At 41.3% G+C, this 19,231-nt stretch overlaps 2 protein-coding genes across 5 annotated transcripts; both read left to right on the forward strand.

Annotated features, from left to right (window-relative positions):
- Positions 1-73: 73 nt before the first annotated feature.
- Positions 74-6,609, forward strand: LOC119745642 (organic cation transporter protein-like). The gene is made up of 10 exons (XM_038222147.1): positions 74-726; positions 1,336-1,439; positions 1,643-1,797; positions 2,293-2,461; positions 3,103-3,244; positions 3,618-3,709; positions 4,204-4,412; positions 4,873-4,981; positions 5,390-5,599; positions 6,002-6,609. The coding sequence occupies exons 1-10, from the start codon at positions 310-312 to the stop codon at positions 6,162-6,164; spliced, it is 1,770 nt and encodes a 589-aa protein (XP_038078075.1). The 5' UTR covers positions 74-309; the 3' UTR covers positions 6,165-6,609.
- A 1,698-nt stretch (positions 6,610-8,307) lies between these two features.
- Positions 8,308-19,073, forward strand: LOC119745644 (organic cation transporter protein-like). 4 transcript variants are annotated; one of them, XM_038222151.1, is made up of 12 exons: positions 8,308-8,391; positions 8,541-8,567; positions 10,026-10,494; positions 12,470-12,573; positions 13,111-13,265; positions 14,230-14,398; positions 15,593-15,734; positions 16,314-16,405; positions 16,704-16,912; positions 17,186-17,294; positions 17,763-17,972; positions 18,424-19,073. In XM_038222151.1, the coding sequence occupies exons 3-12, from the start codon at positions 10,078-10,080 to the stop codon at positions 18,566-18,568; spliced, it is 1,752 nt and encodes a 583-aa protein (XP_038078079.1). In that variant the 5' UTR covers positions 8,308-8,391; positions 8,541-8,567; positions 10,026-10,077; the 3' UTR covers positions 18,569-19,073. The 4 variants fall into 4 exon arrangements, with proteins under 4 accessions (XP_038078079.1, XP_038078076.1, XP_038078077.1 ...); XM_038222148.1 differs by having other exon boundaries at positions 8,334-8,567; XM_038222149.1 differs by having other exon boundaries at positions 8,334-8,563.
- The last annotated feature ends 158 nt before the right edge of the window (positions 19,074-19,231 follow it).

Here is a 19,231-nt window from a genome sequence, read left to right on the forward strand (position 1 = left end):
GATAAAAACGAGTGTAAATATGTTCAGACTCATTGGAATATCTTTTTGTTGAAACAGACAGTTTGATGAGTTCACCTTTGGTCTATTGCAACGAATTTGAACTTCGTTCATGGCAACACCTGTAACTTAATTTGTTGATGTCATTAGAGGCGATGCTTATCTGAAAGAGTTGATTGTTCAAATATTTTTCTTATGATACAAACCATTTTGCAATACCATAAACAGAGTCATAGACCTAGTTCAGCTGTGACTTTTGTGAGTTTCTTGTGCACAGTTTTGTCTTGGATGGAGCTAATGAGCTAATCCAGAATGAAGCTGGAAGAATTCGTTCCCCTTGTGGGCAACTTTGGTCGTTACCAGTTATTTGTGGTCGTATACGCTTGTATGTTGTGCATCGTCTGCTCCATGGTGAGTTTTGGCAATGTATTCTTCGCAGCCGAAACGGACCATTGGTGCCAAGTTCTGCCACAGGAGAATTGCTCCAGCTGGGTGGAGTTTCAAGACAACTGCACGGACGTGAAAAAATCCATCCTCCTGCCTCCTCCAGAGAACGAGAACAGCAAGTATCCTTACTCCACTTGCCAGCAGTGGGACCTGCCACCTGGGTACGAGTTCGATCCATACGAGCCACTCAGCGAAGTCGACAATCATACTTACGGTCAGGTGCCGTGCCAAGATGGATGGGAATACGACAGATCGCAGTACAAGACCACGACCATCTCAGATGTAAGATTTGCTCAATGTGTTGTCTGGACGTATAAGACTTTTATTTGATTGATTTCGAATTAAACCTGGTAAACGTTATGCAAATATTCAACATTTAGCCACACTGTTTTGGTGACAAAACAGTCAACCAGATTTACCTCTCATTCAGTAATGAACACAAAAACACAATTGCCTAACAAAGTAGACTTTCCCCAGTTCTGTCGACAATAATATTGACATTGACATTAAATGACAGAAGTTAGATTTTGTTGCCGAATTTCTTTTTTGTTTGTTTCTCACATAATCAACGTCCATACCCTCATTTGCAAACACTGTTCAAAAGGTGGGAAAATCAACTTGAATTTTAAATAACAGTTAGAGTAATTTTATATCAGGTTGCGGGTCGACCATATAGCATTGCCCAATGTAGTATATAAAACAAAACCGATCTCATTGGGCAACCAATGGGGTCATAGATCGAGACTAAACATGGATTAATATAAATGCCATCAACTTCCAGAAATTTTGTTTAAGAAGGGATTATGTTTATCATGGAAAGTCATGATAATTGTAAATGCAGTAAGCCTCGCACTAATAATTGTTGGTATAAATTATTGCTTTATTATCCAGTTCGACCTCGTGTGTGACAAGAGAAGTCTGCCCAGCCTTGCTCAGGCGATTTACTTCGCGGGATTTTTGGTGGGATCTTTCGTCTGCGGCTCTCTTTCTGACTGGTAAGCTCGTGGAATAGACAGGGCCTATTACCCATCCGTCCAGCCAGCGACCCAGCCAACCAGCCAAACCAGCCAGCTAGCCTACCATGCTGTCAACTAGCCAGGCAGTCAGTCAGTGATATAGAAAATGTTGCAGGGCTCAAAAATAGAAATTTAATGAAGTTGACGATTCAATCATATTTCCCTTTTCAAATCAAATATAGGATTGGTCGCAAGAAAGCCGTCTTTGTTGGTGTGTTGTTTTTCGCCGTTGGCTCAATCGTCACGACATTTTCTGTGAACATCTACATGTACACGGCTTTCCGCTTCATCGCAGGCCTCGGCAACATTGGCTCTTTCATCGCACTGTATGTACTTGGTAAGAATATTTATGACATATTCAACAAATAACTTGGTCTGAAGGTGGATAGTCCACACTGCTCCCAGAAGGCTTTAGAAATTGACAAATTAGCCTCGACCTATCATCCATGAATGCAGGCTCCAAGATAGGGGATAAACCCTTTTAGATGCAACCATACTAGTGTCCAATGTCTTAAGTGTAACATATTGGTATAATATAATATCTTTGGATTGCCCTTCTTTTGCACATTTTCGTTTGCACTATACTTTCTGAAGAGAATGTTGTGCTCCGTCGGATATTCTGCAGGGTTTAGGTGGCCAAAAGGTTCACCTTTGGTATGGATTAGCCTTGTTTGTTTTCGCACTTGACGAATATCGCTAATAAACGATGGAATAAGTGGGACTTGAGGAGCGTGTGTTTGGTCGCACACAGAAGCACTGTTTCTGCAAGGAAAAAGGTTCCCAAACGTGTACAGAGTAATAACCCATCACTTCTGGATCGTTCTTATGGCAGAGATGGAGTTTGTTGGAAAGTCATGGCGTACGCCGGTGACAATGGCGATGGGTATCTTCGGTGCGTTGGGATATTTATTTCTTGCAACGGCTGCGATGTACGTCAGACAGTGGCGGACCCTCTCCTTGATAATCTCCCTCTCGACGCTGATATTCTTCTTCCCGCTTGTGTAAGTATGTGCCAGTCAGTCTGAATCCGTGAATGATACCTATTATGTTTCGAATGTGGGAGGCAGTAACGATTATTAAAAGGATATTGTGATTCTTCAGATTAGAACACTCATCGAAGCGCTATGCATGATGTTTTCGTACAAAATCATGACGACATGTGGACGAGGCACTTTAAACCTCTGTTTAAAAAAAACCGGTTGTCGTTTCACTTGTCAGTGTTCCCTGCTTATTGAGAATGAAATTTGCATATGACAGCATACGACTATCAGAGAGGATTATAAAAGAACCGGTTCTGACAGGATGGACAGGGCCACTCTTCGAAAGAGCGATAGACCAAACACTTCACTTATAGGAAGTTAAAAGATGGGAAACCCCATTTAGCATTCATTTCAACTTGTAAAGTTTCAAGTTAAAGTCCTACTTATCTGCTCCCTTAATAAATCCAACCATATCTTGAACTTCCTCCAGAGTTCTAACAAATCAATCTCTTAAAAATATCTCAGGAGGTATAGGATGAAGGTACGTTTTAAGAGAACTGTTCACAAAAGGAGAACAGACCTTCAATACTTGAACGTGTCCTTTACCTAACTTTGAGTATTGAGACTACTTTTCACGCATGGAAATGGCTCTTTTTTGACAGATTTATTCAAGAGTCGGTAAGCTGGTTGGTTTCTAAGGGAATGATCGACGAAGCTGAGGTGGTCATCAGAAAAGTGGCCAAGATCAACAAGAAGACGCTGCCAGACGTCTTATTCGATAAAGAGGACATCAGGGAAGACATGGTATTGGCGTGTAGACTCTTGCAGTCAAATTGAAAGTCAAAAAGAACGGCATCGGTGCAGATGCAATCATAAAAATTGTGCTTTCAGTTAGAGGTTTTGTTGAGGAGAGTCATACACTGGCTTGATCATTGTGAAGGAATGAAAATATTGATGCCGTCGAATTTTCTGAGAAATTGTCATGTACTGTTTGTGTCAAGAAGCTTCATTGGGTGGATTTGGTGAAGGTGCAACAAGTATTAATTGTGGTAGATTGGATACAGCAAGGAATTAATTACGGAATGGACGTTCTGTTTGCCAGGCATCAACTGAAGGTTTAGTAAAAGGAAATGATGTGTCGGTTTGTTTACTTTTTTTAACTTTTTTTTTAATTAAGAAAATGAAGGAGTCACGTGCTCTCCCGTCTGTCATCGACCTGTTTAAAACACCCAACATGGCGGTCAAGACCATCAACATGATGTTCAATTGGTGAGTACTTGTGTTTTGCGGTCATTAGTTACTGGTAAAAATTGGACACCATGTTGTTGGTGATTATGAGGTGTGATTATGAATGTTTCAGAAACATTGGCTTCGTCGCTAACCCCGCTGTATGTTTCTTGCCACATAATCATGTACACGAAGAAGCCATTAATGTCCAAAACCGAATGGAGAAACTCGAAAACGTTGGCCTCAATTAAATTCATGATTGAGTTGCTCTTGACACAAAACATGCATCCTTATTGAGCACGTGTCCCCAAGTAAGGTGTCTAAAATCTCCCGAAGCCGAAGCTAAATATATTTTGGAGATGGGTTTATTGACATTTTTGCTGTTAACAGCTCTTAGTGAAAGACATTTAAAAATTAAAAAATACACACAAAGTTGTGTACACAATTTTTTTGTATAAACAATAAATACATGTTTGTCAAAATAATTAGTTAACAAGGCGTACTGAATTCCATTTCTGCATTTTTTTTTCTCTCAGGATGGTTACAAGTCTGATCTACTACGGCCTGTCACAGAGCACTGGTGATCTAGGCGTGGACGAGTACTGGGCGTTCTTCATCTCGGGAGCCGTGGAGATCCCGGCCCTGCTGTATGCCACGGTCGGGGTCGAATGGTTCGGTCGCAAGTGGAACACTGCGGTGTTGGAGCTGATAGGTGGTGTGGCATGCTTGGCCACGATCTTCATCCGTAAGTGCTTTGGACATAGTCTTAAGAAAATAATAGTCAGTGCATAGACTTGGGCCTAAGTTACAGACAGTCACTCGGAAAAGAGCGCTCATTTTTTATAGATTGTCACTTTTCTGAAGCATGACTTTAAAAAAGGGTTATTTTTTCCTAACCCAAATTCTGAGGGGAAGAAGGGGAAGAGGCGCACAGACCTTGAGCGAATTTAATAAAAAAAGAAGGAGTTTTGTCCCTATACCCCCGCCCAAACCATAGTAATCTTCAATAAGTTAGTATTTTCCTTTTGCTTGTGGGTTACCTCTTTGGGACACCCTGTATATGGCACCTTTGAGGAAAACTGCAGAATACCATCAGAAGAAGTAGATGAAAATGCAATTAATCGAGGAATTATTGTAGAGAGAAAGAGAGAGAGAGAGCGAGTCGAGGGGGGCGTTCAAACCCTTCAATCACTTTTTCCTTCCAGCACTCGGTATCTGGCGCACTGTGGTGTCCATGGCAGGCAAATTCTGTATCTCGGCTACATTTGGTACCATATACCTTTACACGGCCGAACTGTTCCCGACACCAATCAGGTAATAAAAAAATACAGTTTTGCAGTAAACCGAGGCCTAAACCTCGAAGTGATTTAAAATATCGTTTTCGCTGACAAGTACATGTAGAATGAAAGCTGAAAATAGATAACAGAAATAGTTCGAATCAAAAAACAAACAAATGAGGGAGATCGAAATGGTTTTTCAGAAAATAAATTGCAAGAACATCTCCTATATTAAGAAAACCTAATTACGCATTACAATTTCTAACAAATGTGACATTATACTTGTGAACGTACAGGATTGTTCTAATCTCCTGATGGCAACATTTTGTCTCAAATCTTGGAAAGGGAATGCAAGGCATTTGGGGCTTTAGATTATGCATCATAGGGCAACCTCTTATGGCGCACTGCATCATAAATCACTCCTTTCAATTATTCCCTCTCGCAGGTCTATTGGCTTGGGCATGAGTTCTCTCGCGGCTCGGATTGGAGGCATCCTTTCCCCCATCATTCTACTGTTAGGGGACTACTTGGAAAGTCTACCCCTGATCGTGTTTGGATCGAGCGCGGTTCTGGCGGGATTCTTGGTGCTCCTTCTACCGGAGACGAAAGGACGGAAACTGCCTCAGACGCTGGAAGAGGGAGAGGAAATAGGAAAGTGAGTCACTCTTCTAACGTACTCGTGAATTCACGTTTGGGTTCTGAAGCAATGCTTTAATACATGGGCGTGGCCGGGTTCGGATCACACTTCTGACACTATGTAACATACTCGTGTATTCACGTTTGGGTTCTGAAGCAATGCTTTATTACATGGGGGCGTGGGTTCGGATCCCACTTCTGACACCATGTAACGTATTTGTGTATTTAGCGTGTGGGTTCTGAAGCAATGCTTTAATAAATGTTGCATGCATAGCATATCGGTACATGTACGGAAGCCTCAAAGTGACATATGTGACAACTCTCACAAGGAGAATAAACGAGTCATCATTTGGGTCAATTTATTTATTTTAAATATATAGGCATTTGCTAAAACAACAAATGTTTTTTGTTTGTTTGTCAGATTTCGATGTATGCGCCGAAATGTCGACACCGTTGCCAACCACAAACTCGGTGAAATCCAGACGGTCGAAGAGGGCGCTCTCGCCTTATCAAACCTAGCCTTCGATTCCAAGGCAGTGGAAGATGAGGACATAAAGAAAGTCCCCGGGAATGATCAGATATAATGCATCTTAAAGATCTGTCTTTGGATTTTAGCTTATAGTTGCCCAAATGACGGCGCTTTAAGGCGCCATTTTTGTGCGAGAAAAAAAGTAGTTTATTTTCACTTTGATCACATTTTTTTAGAGACTAATCCCTATCCACTTTGTTTTTACATCTCCACAGTCTTTTTTTCCCATCACCTTATATCATATTAATTAATGCTCAAAGTTGGATAATTGTTATTTGATTGTTGAAAATACAAAATTATCAACAAACGTCCTGAGAAGGTCTTTTTCTTATGTAATGAGGATGTTATGAGGACTTTTTTGGAAAAATATGTTGCCAACAACGGCTTCAATTTATGCCCCAACAGCGGACCATACAAACTGGCACTTACTGTTTATAAACACTACAAAGATATTGTAACAAAAACATATTTTATTATTTTCCCAATTGCACCTTTAAACTAAATGGAGAGCGCTTAGGCCACAGTAATCCATAGCGGTTATGTATTGCACCTGTTCTCAAGTCAGATGAATGCCCGGACAAAACTATTTCAGAGCTTACTTTGTTCAACTTAATAGCCCACAATATATAGTATTTGGGTTGCAGTCAAACCACAGACTAAGCTCTCACGGTAGTCTTTATTGTTTACTCTCACAGTATTGGGATATAAGTTCCTTAATTGCCTCCATAACTCTGTAATTAGTGTTCATGCAAATATCTCCCAGTAAGAAAGACACACTGCATTCGTATTCCTAATCTTGAAATCGTTATGCATATTTTGACCCAGCACTATAAAACCCCTCTGAAAGCCCAGTAGGGCGGGGACTTGCGATTATGGTAGTGGTGGATGGTAGTGGTGGATGCGCGGATCCTACACACAAGGATTAACGACTTGGCCCAACTCCCGGTTAGACGCGTGATAACGGCCTGTACTGGTGGCAAATACCATGAATACTTTTCAACAAAGACCATTGCGCGCGGTGGCTTTCAGATTTGCAAGGCTCTTCGCCCGATCTGGCGTCGAAGTCTGTCAAGCCAGCGAATTATATTTTTGAATATTCATGTGTCTACGTTTTTGGTCTTTATTATTGAATTCTGATAAGTGATAACTACATAACCATGGTAATGCCGAGCACAGTATCTTTAGCTTTAAGATGAACAATGAAATGTCACTTTTGTTTCATCGGTTCGGCATCATATCTCTCTAAAACTTTTTAATAAAAGCCTAATTAAAAAAGAAATTTGGGTAAACGGTGTTCTCCTCGAAATGTGACGTTTATTTCCCGGGTAAATACTTCATCTATGACGACAAAAACTGCACAATACTATCTGTTGCCTGGTGGGAATCGATCCATGACCCCATGTAATTTGAGGCACCCGGCCCTCACAGCCAGACCATTCACCCCTGAAGAAGTAGTTTTAATTACAGTTTTATGAATATTTCCGTTTTAGATGTCGTGCAAAAACCCAACACAATATGGCACATCTGGAAAATCCGCGATTACGCGCCAACGGGTATTAATAAGGGAATAATAGTGTGAGGAGCCGGTCTTCACTGCGTGATAATGGGACGGGTTTGGGGGTGACCGTAGCCTTGGTCAAGGCGCTAGTTGTTATTCATCCGGCCGTTACGCGGTAAACGATATCTTCGCTAGCGCTATGCATGCAGTCAGATCATTATGTCTATGCATGCAGTGCATTAAAAATACAGCATATAGCGCTAGCGAGGATATCGTTTACCGCGCTACGGCCGGGATGAATAACGTAAACATTCTCAGTATACTGCACTGCTGTACGATGTCGTTTCAAAATTTCCTTACGCGCGCGCACCCATAGCAACTGTGTTGTGTAGGCGCGCGTCAGTCTCACGCGAAGGTGGTTGAGCGCATGTGCAGTGTATGACTGTTGTAAATTTGGCCAATCATTGCCTTCCATGGGGCTGGATCAATGCTGGTTCAGGGGCCATTTTTTCGCTTGTTCTTTGAGGCCGGTCTTTATATCACCGTTAATACACCCCGACGTGATCGAGTCTCGACCAATCAGAAACCATCAACTCTCCAAGGTATTTATTAATAAGGGAATAACAGTGTGAGGAGCCGGTCTTCACTGCGTGATAATGACCGGGTGTGGGGGTGACCGCTGTTAATGGACCGCAAGTCCACTGTGTGCATTTTGTACTAGAGCTCAGAACAGTCGTTTATCCTGGTGTCTAGGATCCGTGGTGGATGGTAGTGGTGGATGGTGGTGTGCATTTTAGTTTTTTATTTTCCAAGTTCTTTTACATGTATGGCTGAAGGTGGAAGCCTGGTTTAGTTTGGCCTTGTTTATGTGCAAGACACTGTGTTCTTTTAATTTTTCACCATCACCACCACCACCATTACTTCACACCAAAGGGTTCAGTGGTCTGCATAGTCTTGTGAGTATGTTCCAATTTAGCCCCCCCCCTTGCACCCAGTAGTTTTTACATGGCCTAGTAGACTACAGTGTTCCATCGTAGTGGTCCCCAGTCTGAGTTCTTGGCTCTGTCAGTAACTTGTCATTGAAATTATATTATTCATAATTATTTGCTTACTCTCCCCTGGTTAATTATTTTGTAAGCGAAGAAGCGCTAATTCAATTGTCATTATTGCTGTTTTCTGATATTGCATATACTTGTCCCTTTGTCTGTTATGTGGTGATCATCATGCTGTATTTTTTTTATCAATTAGTTAGTCCACCCAACCGACGGTCGGCCTCTTTGGGTCGCCGTTACAATATCTAGAGTAATCCGCCGATTACGTTATAACTGCACATCCTCAGAAGCCCCAGTCAGTGGCGAAAGCATTGTGCAAGATATTGTTCAGATAAACTGTCACGGGGCAGTTTTAAGGCATGTGCTATTTTTTACCCGGAGGATTTTCCTATTTTCGGGGGCAAAAGGTAGGCGCAGGGGGGGGGGGGGGGGTTGACTCCCCCGTAGATCCTCCATATTGGACCATTGTAGCAAAACGTTTCTGAAGGCACTTCTATTTGTACACTGAAAAATTGCTACCAAACTTGGGTTGTTCTATAAGCAATTGTTTGGGTTATAATTTATGTTAAATTCAACCAAAAGTTGTAGTCATACAAGACCAAATTAAATTTGGTCTTGAACGACCACAGGTTTTGGTAGAATTTAGCAGAAATTCTAACCCAAACAATAATATTGGTTATAGAACAACCCAAGTTTGGGAAGTTCCAGTTTTCACCCTTTCTTTGGTAAAATTAACCCAGGCAATTTTTCAGTGTAGGTTTTAGATAACATGCCAAAGTTTGTGATGCTCATAATAACATTGGTGGGCCATGTCACATGATGACAATACCTTTAATCATGGCACCACTTGACACTGTGATTGTTTAAAGGGAATATACCACATTTGCAAACATCAAAAAACAAAAGTAACAAATTATTCTGAACTACCTTACTGAACTGTTAGTGAATGACAGTCTAAAGCATTATAAAAAAAGTGGTATTTTTTTTACCAATTTCCAATGCTGGTCGGCTGACCAGCGTTGAAAAAAACCCTGTTTTTTTCTTCTTCAATACTGCCCCTAATTGACCATATTCAGTCAGTCCGACTTTTGTTTGCAATCAATTACACACCTGTGCATGGCACAAGCCATTTTTTCGTTTTTTTTTTCTAGCACTAATGCACACAAACAAGTCAGTGAATTTATTTGCTGTAAAATACTAACCTCGAAATCCATCCATTTTTGAAAATTATATCAGTGGAAAATATTGTATATTCCCTTTAATGTCATTGGGAATAAAGTTCAGTTCTTATCATTGCTGGGTGTAATAGGTTTTCAATAATAGTCTTGATGCAATAGACCAAGTCCAGTTGTTTCTCTTGCTGAAGGTTGAGAACATTGTGGAACCTTTTTATCCTGGAGCTGAGGAGCTAATCCAGGATGAAGTTGGAGGAAATCATTCCCCTTGTGGGCAATTTTGGGCGCTATCAGTTATTTGTGGTCTTATACGCTGGCGTGTTATCTGCGGTCGGCGGTATGGTGACTTTCGCCGACGTGTTTTTCGCAGCCGAAACGGACCATTGGTGCCAAGTTCTGCCAAAGGAAAATTGCTCCAGCTGGGTGGAGTTTCAAGACAACTGCACGGACGTGAAAAAATCCATCCTCCTGCCTCCTCCAGAGAACGAGGACAGCAAGTATCCTTATTCCACTTGCCAGCAGTGGGACCTGCCACCTGGGTACGAGTTCGATCCATACGAGCCACCCAGTGACGTTGAAAATCATACTTACGGTCGGGTGCCGTGCAAAGATGGATGGGAATACGACACATCGCAGTATGAGACTACAACCATCTCAGATGTGAGTCCAGCAGGGCCCAATTTCACGGCGCTGCTAAGCACAAAAAATTGCTTAGGACAAGAAAAGTCTGGCTTATAAAAGCAGGTAACCAGCCAAAACTCCATGAGATTTTCATGCTAAGCAAACAACAGCTGCATACTAATCACAAGCAATATACTTCACATGGAGTTTTGGACTTACGGTTCCAGATCAAGATTTTCAATGCAGGATGTGACCACGGCTACATCACAGATGTACGGTGGCCCTGGAACGACATTTTAATATTGACCTTCTTAATATGAACCTTCTAACTTCTTAACATTAAGGACGGGGTGTGATGGGGACATTCCTCCACACATAGAGCAAGTGGCCCGCATGACTGCACAGCCTTTGTGTGGTAGCGGGACTGCACAAAAGCAGCAGCTGTGGAACTACCCACTAGTCGTGTGCCACGGCATACCGCAGCTGGCAACTGCATTCCAATGAGGATTAGCGGCCGCGGCCATGACCGCTTAATTCCCGTACGCATGGGGTTAATGATGACGTTGTACCTTCGCAATATGCACGTTGCACGTAGCTTAATATCGCATTTTGGAAGTTGTTCCTTCTCAATGTAAATGTTCGATATTGTTGATGTTCACGTTTGATCTTGTCAATGTACACCATTGATCATGCTTGATGTCATCGTTGCACCTTGCTTCTTTGCAAAATGAACCATGTACCTTCGCCTTGTGAACGGTTGACCTTGCATCTTGTCAATATCATTGTTAAACCGTCCTCCTTTGCAATGTGCATATCATGCATTCTGAAAAGTACGAAGTCCTTGCCAAGCCCTATATAGTTAAACAACAAGTTATGATGGAGTTTCAATCTGACGGCTGTTAAATGTCACTTAATCTGGGTCTACCCTAGTGAGTTTTATCATGAATCGAGGATCTCTTTTTTAATTCACTTTATCTTTTACAATTGATGTTCAGGCTACTGAGCGCTGTTTCACTAGAAAAGATGTGTTCAATTAATTAGACTAATTAATTTCTTGACGGTACACTCTCCGTCAATGACAATAATGCAGTGTTCTGTGATCACGTTAAGAAGGCTGTTATCATTATACTTTACATCCTTCAATCCATATTCATATCCGTATAGATTAGTTAATTAATTAATTGAACACTTCTTTTCTAGTGAAACAGTGCTCAGTAGCCTGAACATGAATTATAAAAGATGAGTGAAATAAAACAGAGAGCCTTGATTCATGATAAGACTCACTACAGGGTAGACCCAGGTTAAGTGACATTAAACAGCCGTCAGATTGAAACTCCATCATAATTTGTTGTTTAACTATATAGGGCTTGGCAAGGACTTCGTACTTTTCATAATGCATGATTCACATTGCGAAGGAGGACGGTTCAACAATGATATTAACAAGATGCAAGGTCAAACGTTCACAATGCGAAGGTACATGTACATGGTTCATATTGCCAAGAAGCGAGGTGCAACGTTGACATCAAGCATGATCAATGGTGTACATTGACAAGATCAAACGTGAACATCAACAATATCGAACACTCACATTGAGAAAGAACAACTTCCACAATCCGATATTAAGCTACGTGCAACGTGCATATTGCGAAGGTACAACGTCAACATTAAGAAGTTAGAAGGTTCATATTAAGAAGGTCAATATTAAAATGTCGTTCCTGGGCCACCGTACTGATGAGTGTGATTAACTACCAGTCTCAAATTATAGTTATGCATATAGACTCCTTTACTATTTTCTAAAGGGGAGGGGGGTAGGCCTTACGATGTCAGTTCTTCGGTGTTCCATTCGGAGGGCTATTTTCCAAATTCATCGCTTGTAGCCATAGCCCTATGGACTCCGTTACGAAGAGTAGCTCCAACTGGAAGGGGTGTGACGTCTTGTCATATAGGAGGGTGTCGGGGTGCCCACTCACACACTGACGGTCCACTTTGCTACGTTTTGTTTTTAACTCCTCAGTTTGACCTGGTGTGTGACAAGAAAAGTCTGCGCAGCCTCGCTCAGTCGATTTACTTCGCTGGGTTTTTGGTTGGATCTTTCATCTTCGGCTCTCTATCCGACTGGTAAGCATGTTGCACGATTCGGTCCCCCACAGTATGAGCTTGACATAGTTTTTTTTTTGGTTGGGGAGGGTAAAAATTGGCCAAGGTAAACACAAATTTGTAACATTTAACCTGACACGTTTTATTAGAGGCGAATTCATAAGCGATTGCATATTTTTTTTGGTAAAAAAATTACTCGCTTGTTGCTGTAGGTCGACAGGTTGACTATCAAAACGTTCGGTTAAGGACGCCTGTCAACCCGGCCCAGATTTGACATGGGTCGATTTAGCTGCCTGTTTGTAATTTTAAGAACTATGAAATCGAAAATGTTGACATTACTTTAACTGCACATCCGTTGTTACATATAATTATGAGTAAAAAAATGGTAAAGTCTTACTCAAAAAGGTCCACTACTTTTGTTTAAAAAAGGCCAAGACCCTTCCACCAGGCCTGCAAAAAAGAAAGCCAACCAAGCAATAATCATGTCAACCAATTAGCCTGTGGTAGTCAAAATACAGCAACCCTTGTCGTCCTCTGTTCTCTTCCTTCTATTGGTAGGATTGGTCGCAAGAAAACCGTCATCTTTGGATTGCTGCTTCTCGCTTGTGGCGCAATCGTCACAACATTCTCCGTGAACATCTACATGTACATGGCTTTCCGTTTCGTCGCTGGCTTCGGCAACATGGGTTTCTACATTCCCCTATACGTACTGGGTAAGGGGTTGTACTGTCGTAATTTACGTTTGACTCCTTGTCCAAGCTATACTCACACGGTCGGGGAGTTAAGCCCCAATTTCAAATTTGGACTAACCCCATACGCTAACAAGAGAGGACGCTGTGCATAGCCATCCCTCCGTTATATTTTAGACTGCAAAAGAAGAGGTAGCGCCAGGTAAGGCGTTTCTGTGCCCTATTACCAAAAAATAACTGCATATCACCAAAGAGTCTTTATTAATAGCGATGTTACCTAACTTATTGGTGAGGCTTCTGCATGCTTTTGTACATACACACAACCTCTTTTGGATAACCTCTTCGCAAAACCCACTTGACAACCATGTCCTCTTGCATTCCAAAACAACAAAATGTTTAAAACAAAATCAATCAACAAAAGCAAGAACAGAAAAACACAAACAATAAAAACCAGGAAAACGAGATGGCCACAAATAGAGCATAAAATCTGACCAGAACAAAACGTACAGAGATGGATTAGAAATTAAAAATCAAGTTCCCATGAACTTTTAGGTGTCACCGTCCATGGGCTAAATTCACGAGTCGGCCATATTAAAGTGAAAGGTAAAATCTTCATTTGTTTGGAACTTGCGAAGCGAAGTGATAGCAATGACATAAGTTAATTACAAAATAAATAGCAGTCTGCTGTGACAGATAATTTGTAAATGTGTGATTAAACATACCGTTAATGTGTTAAACCACATTTAAAAATAAAGTAAAAGTGAGGCTAGAATGCATTAATAGTCTGGCACCATCTTAATCCCAATCAACAGTTCACAATTTATGAAATACGTTCGGGAACACGACCGAAATGGCTTCCTCTTGAATAAGGTCCATTGGCAAAAGTCCAAATATTCCAACCTCGCCCTATACTCAGTTTTAATGGGAGGCGGATCACTATCTATACAATGATTTTAGCAATTTCTTTTTATTTTGTTTACTCCTGCAGTCATTGAATTTGTTGGTAACTCTTGGCGCACTGCAGCTACCATGGCCTTGGGCATTCTATACGCGTGTGGATACTTCTTCCTGGCAACCGCTGCTATGTACATCAGGGACTGGCGACGACTCTCTATGATCGTTTCGCTGCCGTTGCTCCCTTTGTTCGTCCCAGTGCTGTAAGTGCTCGTACCAAGACAATACCAAGGCGTCTTCTTTTACATAAATGCAAAACAAGAGCACACATTTATTGTCATACTCTGGATATTCATATCAGGGGCGGATCCAGGAATTTTCGCAGATTTTGTTTTGTTTTCATCGGCAAAACAATCTGAAATATAGACAGGTTTTTTTCTCCGGACACTTGGCCTCCGAAAATCAATAGGTGGGGTGGGGGGGGGGGATACTTTCAATGGGGGCGCTATATCACAGAATATTGAACATATACCCCCTAACCAAGCTGGCTCTGTTCGTATTGGGTGCAAAGGCGGACATTATTACCAGTAAACACATTTTGGGTGTCACAGCAGGGTGGTGGGTTCGCATTTTTTTTCATGAATTTCTATGGACTTTTGGGGGACAGAGCTTGGGGGGGGGGGGGGGGAGTTGACTCCCCCTGGATCCGCGCCTGCATATATTTCGTAGAAGGAAGTTTTGAGACTTAAACCCATCCCTTGCTGGGAACCCTTCAAGAGTATGTGCAGTGTAGCTTCGTCAAAGTGAGATGCACTCATACTGCACCGGCAGCTGAAATCCTGAGTCCTGACAGGGTTTCAGTTATATATATTAAAACAATTACATGTATTACAGTTTAATTTAACATATGATAAAGCCACTTATACCTCAGGTGTCTGTCATCATTGTCTTCTGGCTGGGTTCAAACCCCAATGATGGAATGTTGTTTCCACTGATATATGAAAAAGCAGACTTCTTTATTCTTCATGGTTTTAATATCAAAGAAACCGGTATAAATGCTTCAGAAGACCTTTAAAAAAAAAAAACCTTTGTGACTTTGCTCGGATCGTACTAGAACCCACAACCTCCGTAACAACAGGGTAAATGGATGATTTGAATGCGATGAATCTCCTGGTGCAATAAAAACCAAACCACAACAAAAAGTGACGTTTACATCACGCAACGCACACATCCATACACTACTCTGCACATTCTACTGATATTGAAACTGAGCCAAATTTGTGGCGCACCCAGGATTTGGTTTTTTTGGGGGGCTCACAATTTCTTTTTTTTTTTTGGGGGGGGGGGGGGCTATTTTGACGTTGGTGGCACCACTTACCCCTATTAAACTACTCGAAAATAGGCCACATACATATCACCAAAGTCAAATCCCCCTACGCTCCCCCTTTCTTGGACAGATTTATTCAAGAGTCGGTAAGCTGGTTGGTTTCCAAGGGAAGGATTGACGAAGCTGAGGTCGTCATCAGAAGAGTGGCCAAGATCAACAGGAAGACGCTGCCAGACGTCTTATTCGATAGAGACGACATCAAGGACGAAACAGTATGATTTGTTGTGATGTTATGGGGGGGGGGGGGGTTGTGAATACAAATGCACCGACATTGAATCTATCATCCTTTCCTGAAATTCGTCAACTGAAAATGTATAAACTTTTAAATCCAGCTTTCGAAAATAGGTAATTAATCGACAACTTATCTTTTGGCAAACAGGGTTGCTGAAGGATTTGGACTCGAGCCTATAGCCCACTTGTTTTCTTCCAAAATATCCGCACAATTCAGTCGTACTTTGTCCGGCTATGCTGTGCATCCGAACACTATATTCATCGAATGCGTTGAATCAACTTAAACTATCCTTAGCAGCTTAGACTTAATGTCGTATCCGTATACACTCCGACCTCATCGAACTCGAGGGTAATGTGGCCTAATGCATGCATCTTAATGGTTTAAAATAGTTAGTTGAAGATGCGGGCTCAGGGATGTCATAATATATTTTGGTTTTAATTGTCGACGTACACGATGTGAATAGGTTTACGCAGATGAAACGACATGGTTCGTCTTGATCCCTCAGACTGTACCATTTTGTTGTTTTGTTTCCACCAATTTCCCTGTCCTATTTATAAAGGAATCGAAGACATCAGCTATTCCTCCATCTGTCATTGACCTGTTCAAAACACCCAACATGGCGGCCAAGACCACCACTATCATGATCAATTGGTAATGAACACCACATTGGAAGAAATAATTGGACAATTTTACGAATAGAAAGCAAATTGGTATATTCTTTTTAATTGTTTTTTTAACAAACACTATTTTATTTTGCATGTAATAAGATTTTTTTTTCAATAAAAAGAGTAATCAGACTCATAGGGGATCTTTGTGTACACTTTGCCATGACGTGAAAAAAATTACTACGACGACATAGGTACAAAATGTATAAGCAATTGATTTTGCATTATTTTGTAGTACGTCCTAATCACAACCAAAATAATATTTATGTCGTTTCTTCAAATAGGACTGTGAACAATCTTGTTTATTACGGCCTCGCACAAAGCACCGACAATCTAGGCGTGGATGAGTACTGGGCGTTCTTCGTATCGGGAGCCGTGGACATCCCAGCGCTGATTTACGCCACGTTCGGCGTTGAATGGTTCGGTCGCAAGAGGAACACTGCCGTGCTCGAACTCATCGCTGGTATCGCCTGCTTGGCTACGATCTTCATTCGTAAGTGGTGCTATAAAAGAACGTTCAGGGTTGTTTATTAGGGACATGCTTACAAGCTCCTGAAGCTTTGTATATGATCAGAAATTGTGAAGTTTTGTGTTGACTTTTCAGTGACTTATCAATAATGATGACATGACTTGTGGACTTAAATAATTTCAACAATTTAGTCAGGCAAACCTCACGTTCTTTGCCTCTCATGTGTCGACAATGCTTGAAGCGAAAACTCATAAAAATTACCAACTTAAAATTGCTTTTTTGGGTTCTTTTTTTCAGCACTGGGTATTTGGCGCACCGTGGTGGCCATGATTGGCAAATTCGGGGTGTCCGCCTCGTACAGCATAATTTACTTGTACACGTCGGAGCTGTTCCCCACGCCAGTCAGGTGCGAGTTCGCTGTGTCCTTCGGACATAATCCTTTGGACTTCTTTCAAACACCATTTGGACTAGCTTTATTTTGAATATTTAGAGACGGTAAAAATGCCTCGTGATTATAATATACTGTAAGAAACCGACTCCACATCCCATATAAAAGTTTGCTTGTTTAAAAGGATTTCATTGTTTGAGAACTTGGATTGAGTCAGGGTTTGTATTTTTATCACTCATCTTACAAAATGTATTCGCAATTGGTTTAGGAATTTCAACAAAGACAGTGGTTTGCATAGTGCATCGAAATGCGATTTCCATGACGAGGCATGCATTCTCAATCTAATCGACTAAAATGGAAAATAATGTTATAGAACCAATCGATTTCAAGCGATCGCAGTTAACAATTCCCTCATATTTAATTTGAGTTTCCAGAAAGAAAGTAGGCAATTTGAAATGCCGGTGGTAATTTGTTTGTACTTTATAGGAGCATTGGTGTGGGCATGGGTGCAGTTGCGGCGCAACTTGGTGGAATTCTGTCCCCAATCATTCTACTGTTAGGGGACTACTTGGAAAGTCTACCCCTGATCGTGTTCGGCTCGAGCGCGGTTCTGGCGGGATTGTTGGTGCTCCTTCTACCGGAGACGAAAGGACGAAAACTGCCTCAGACGCTGGAAGAAGGAGAGGAAATAGGAAAGTATGTCCAACCCCCCCACCCCCATTTTATTTTTACGGTTCAAAACATTGCTCTACACATTGAGTTATGAAGAAAGGGCACCTCGGCCGATGCACAATTATGTTAACGTCGACAAACCATAACTAGTGATCTGTGCAGTTTGGCTTGTGTTGGTGTTGTAGATGCAACCAGGTATTCTTCTTTGAGAAAGTTGTACATGTATTCCTATTAGGAATCTAAGCAAAGACATAGGCCATGATTTTGTTTAAGGCTTCATTGAATTTTCTAGAGATATATTTCGCATGCGATTTCACATGCGATATGCTCTTCCGTACACCGTTTTACTTTGGAAGAACCATCTGATGTCACCGTGACGTTTTAGACAAAGCGGGGAGTTGTGCTGATAAAGGTCGTTTCACAAGTTTTATTTCAGAGTGTAAAACCAACTGTGTTCTTCTATTCTTCGGTTCAGATGCCGTTGCATGCGGAGAACGCACGAGGAGGATACAGCACCTGTTAGCGAGAATGGTGATCGGCCAGATGAGGAGAGCGCCCTCAACCTGCCCAATCCAGCATTCCTTTATACTAAGGAGGAGGAAGTGGAGATCGGAGTCTAGAACCTGCTGACCATGGGCGGAGCCAATATATGTGGTTTTTTTTAGAGGGGTTAATATGTTTGAAGAGGCTTACATTTTTGAACGTGCGGTGCGCTTTCTAAAATTGCCTGTTTAGTCTTCTCAGTTTAGTTTGTTTGTTTGTTTTTATTTGACAATCTCCATATATCGTTACCAAGAACAATGAACATAACATTACGCATTCAATTTAAAACAGATTATAATCACAGAAATACAATGTCTGTCCGAGGCATTCTTTCTTATTATGTTCTTTATTGTTCTAATCTTGTCCTACAGATTTTCTGTCTGAGTGTATTTCTTTACAATCCACTTATTACACACTGTGTTGGTTTCAGGTTTTAAGTCTCAGTTTTCTTGATTTTAGGTTTTAACTTGGTATAAAGTTCTTATTTCGTCATTTTGATTTTCTTTTGAGGTTGTAGTAAATCAATTCTTTTTTGGTCTTTTTTGGTTTGAAATCTAGAATTGTGTCCCTTGTCTCTATGAATTCGATTTCCTCACTTCTTTTCCTTTCAAAGATCCTGAGTTTAGTTTAGTTTTATCCCCATCGAGTTTTAGTTTTTGCTAGTTTCCACACAGTGAATCAGTTTTCACGGTTACACAGGCATGTACTTACGATATCTATGGCTGCAAGCAGCGTCTGCG

This window comes from Patiria miniata, unplaced genomic scaffold (assembly GCF_015706575.1).
Source record: "Patiria miniata isolate m_02_andy unplaced genomic scaffold, ASM1570657v1 HiC_scaffold_7, whole genome shotgun sequence".
Lineage (NCBI taxonomy): Eukaryota > Metazoa > Echinodermata > Asteroidea > Valvatida > Asterinidae > Patiria > Patiria miniata.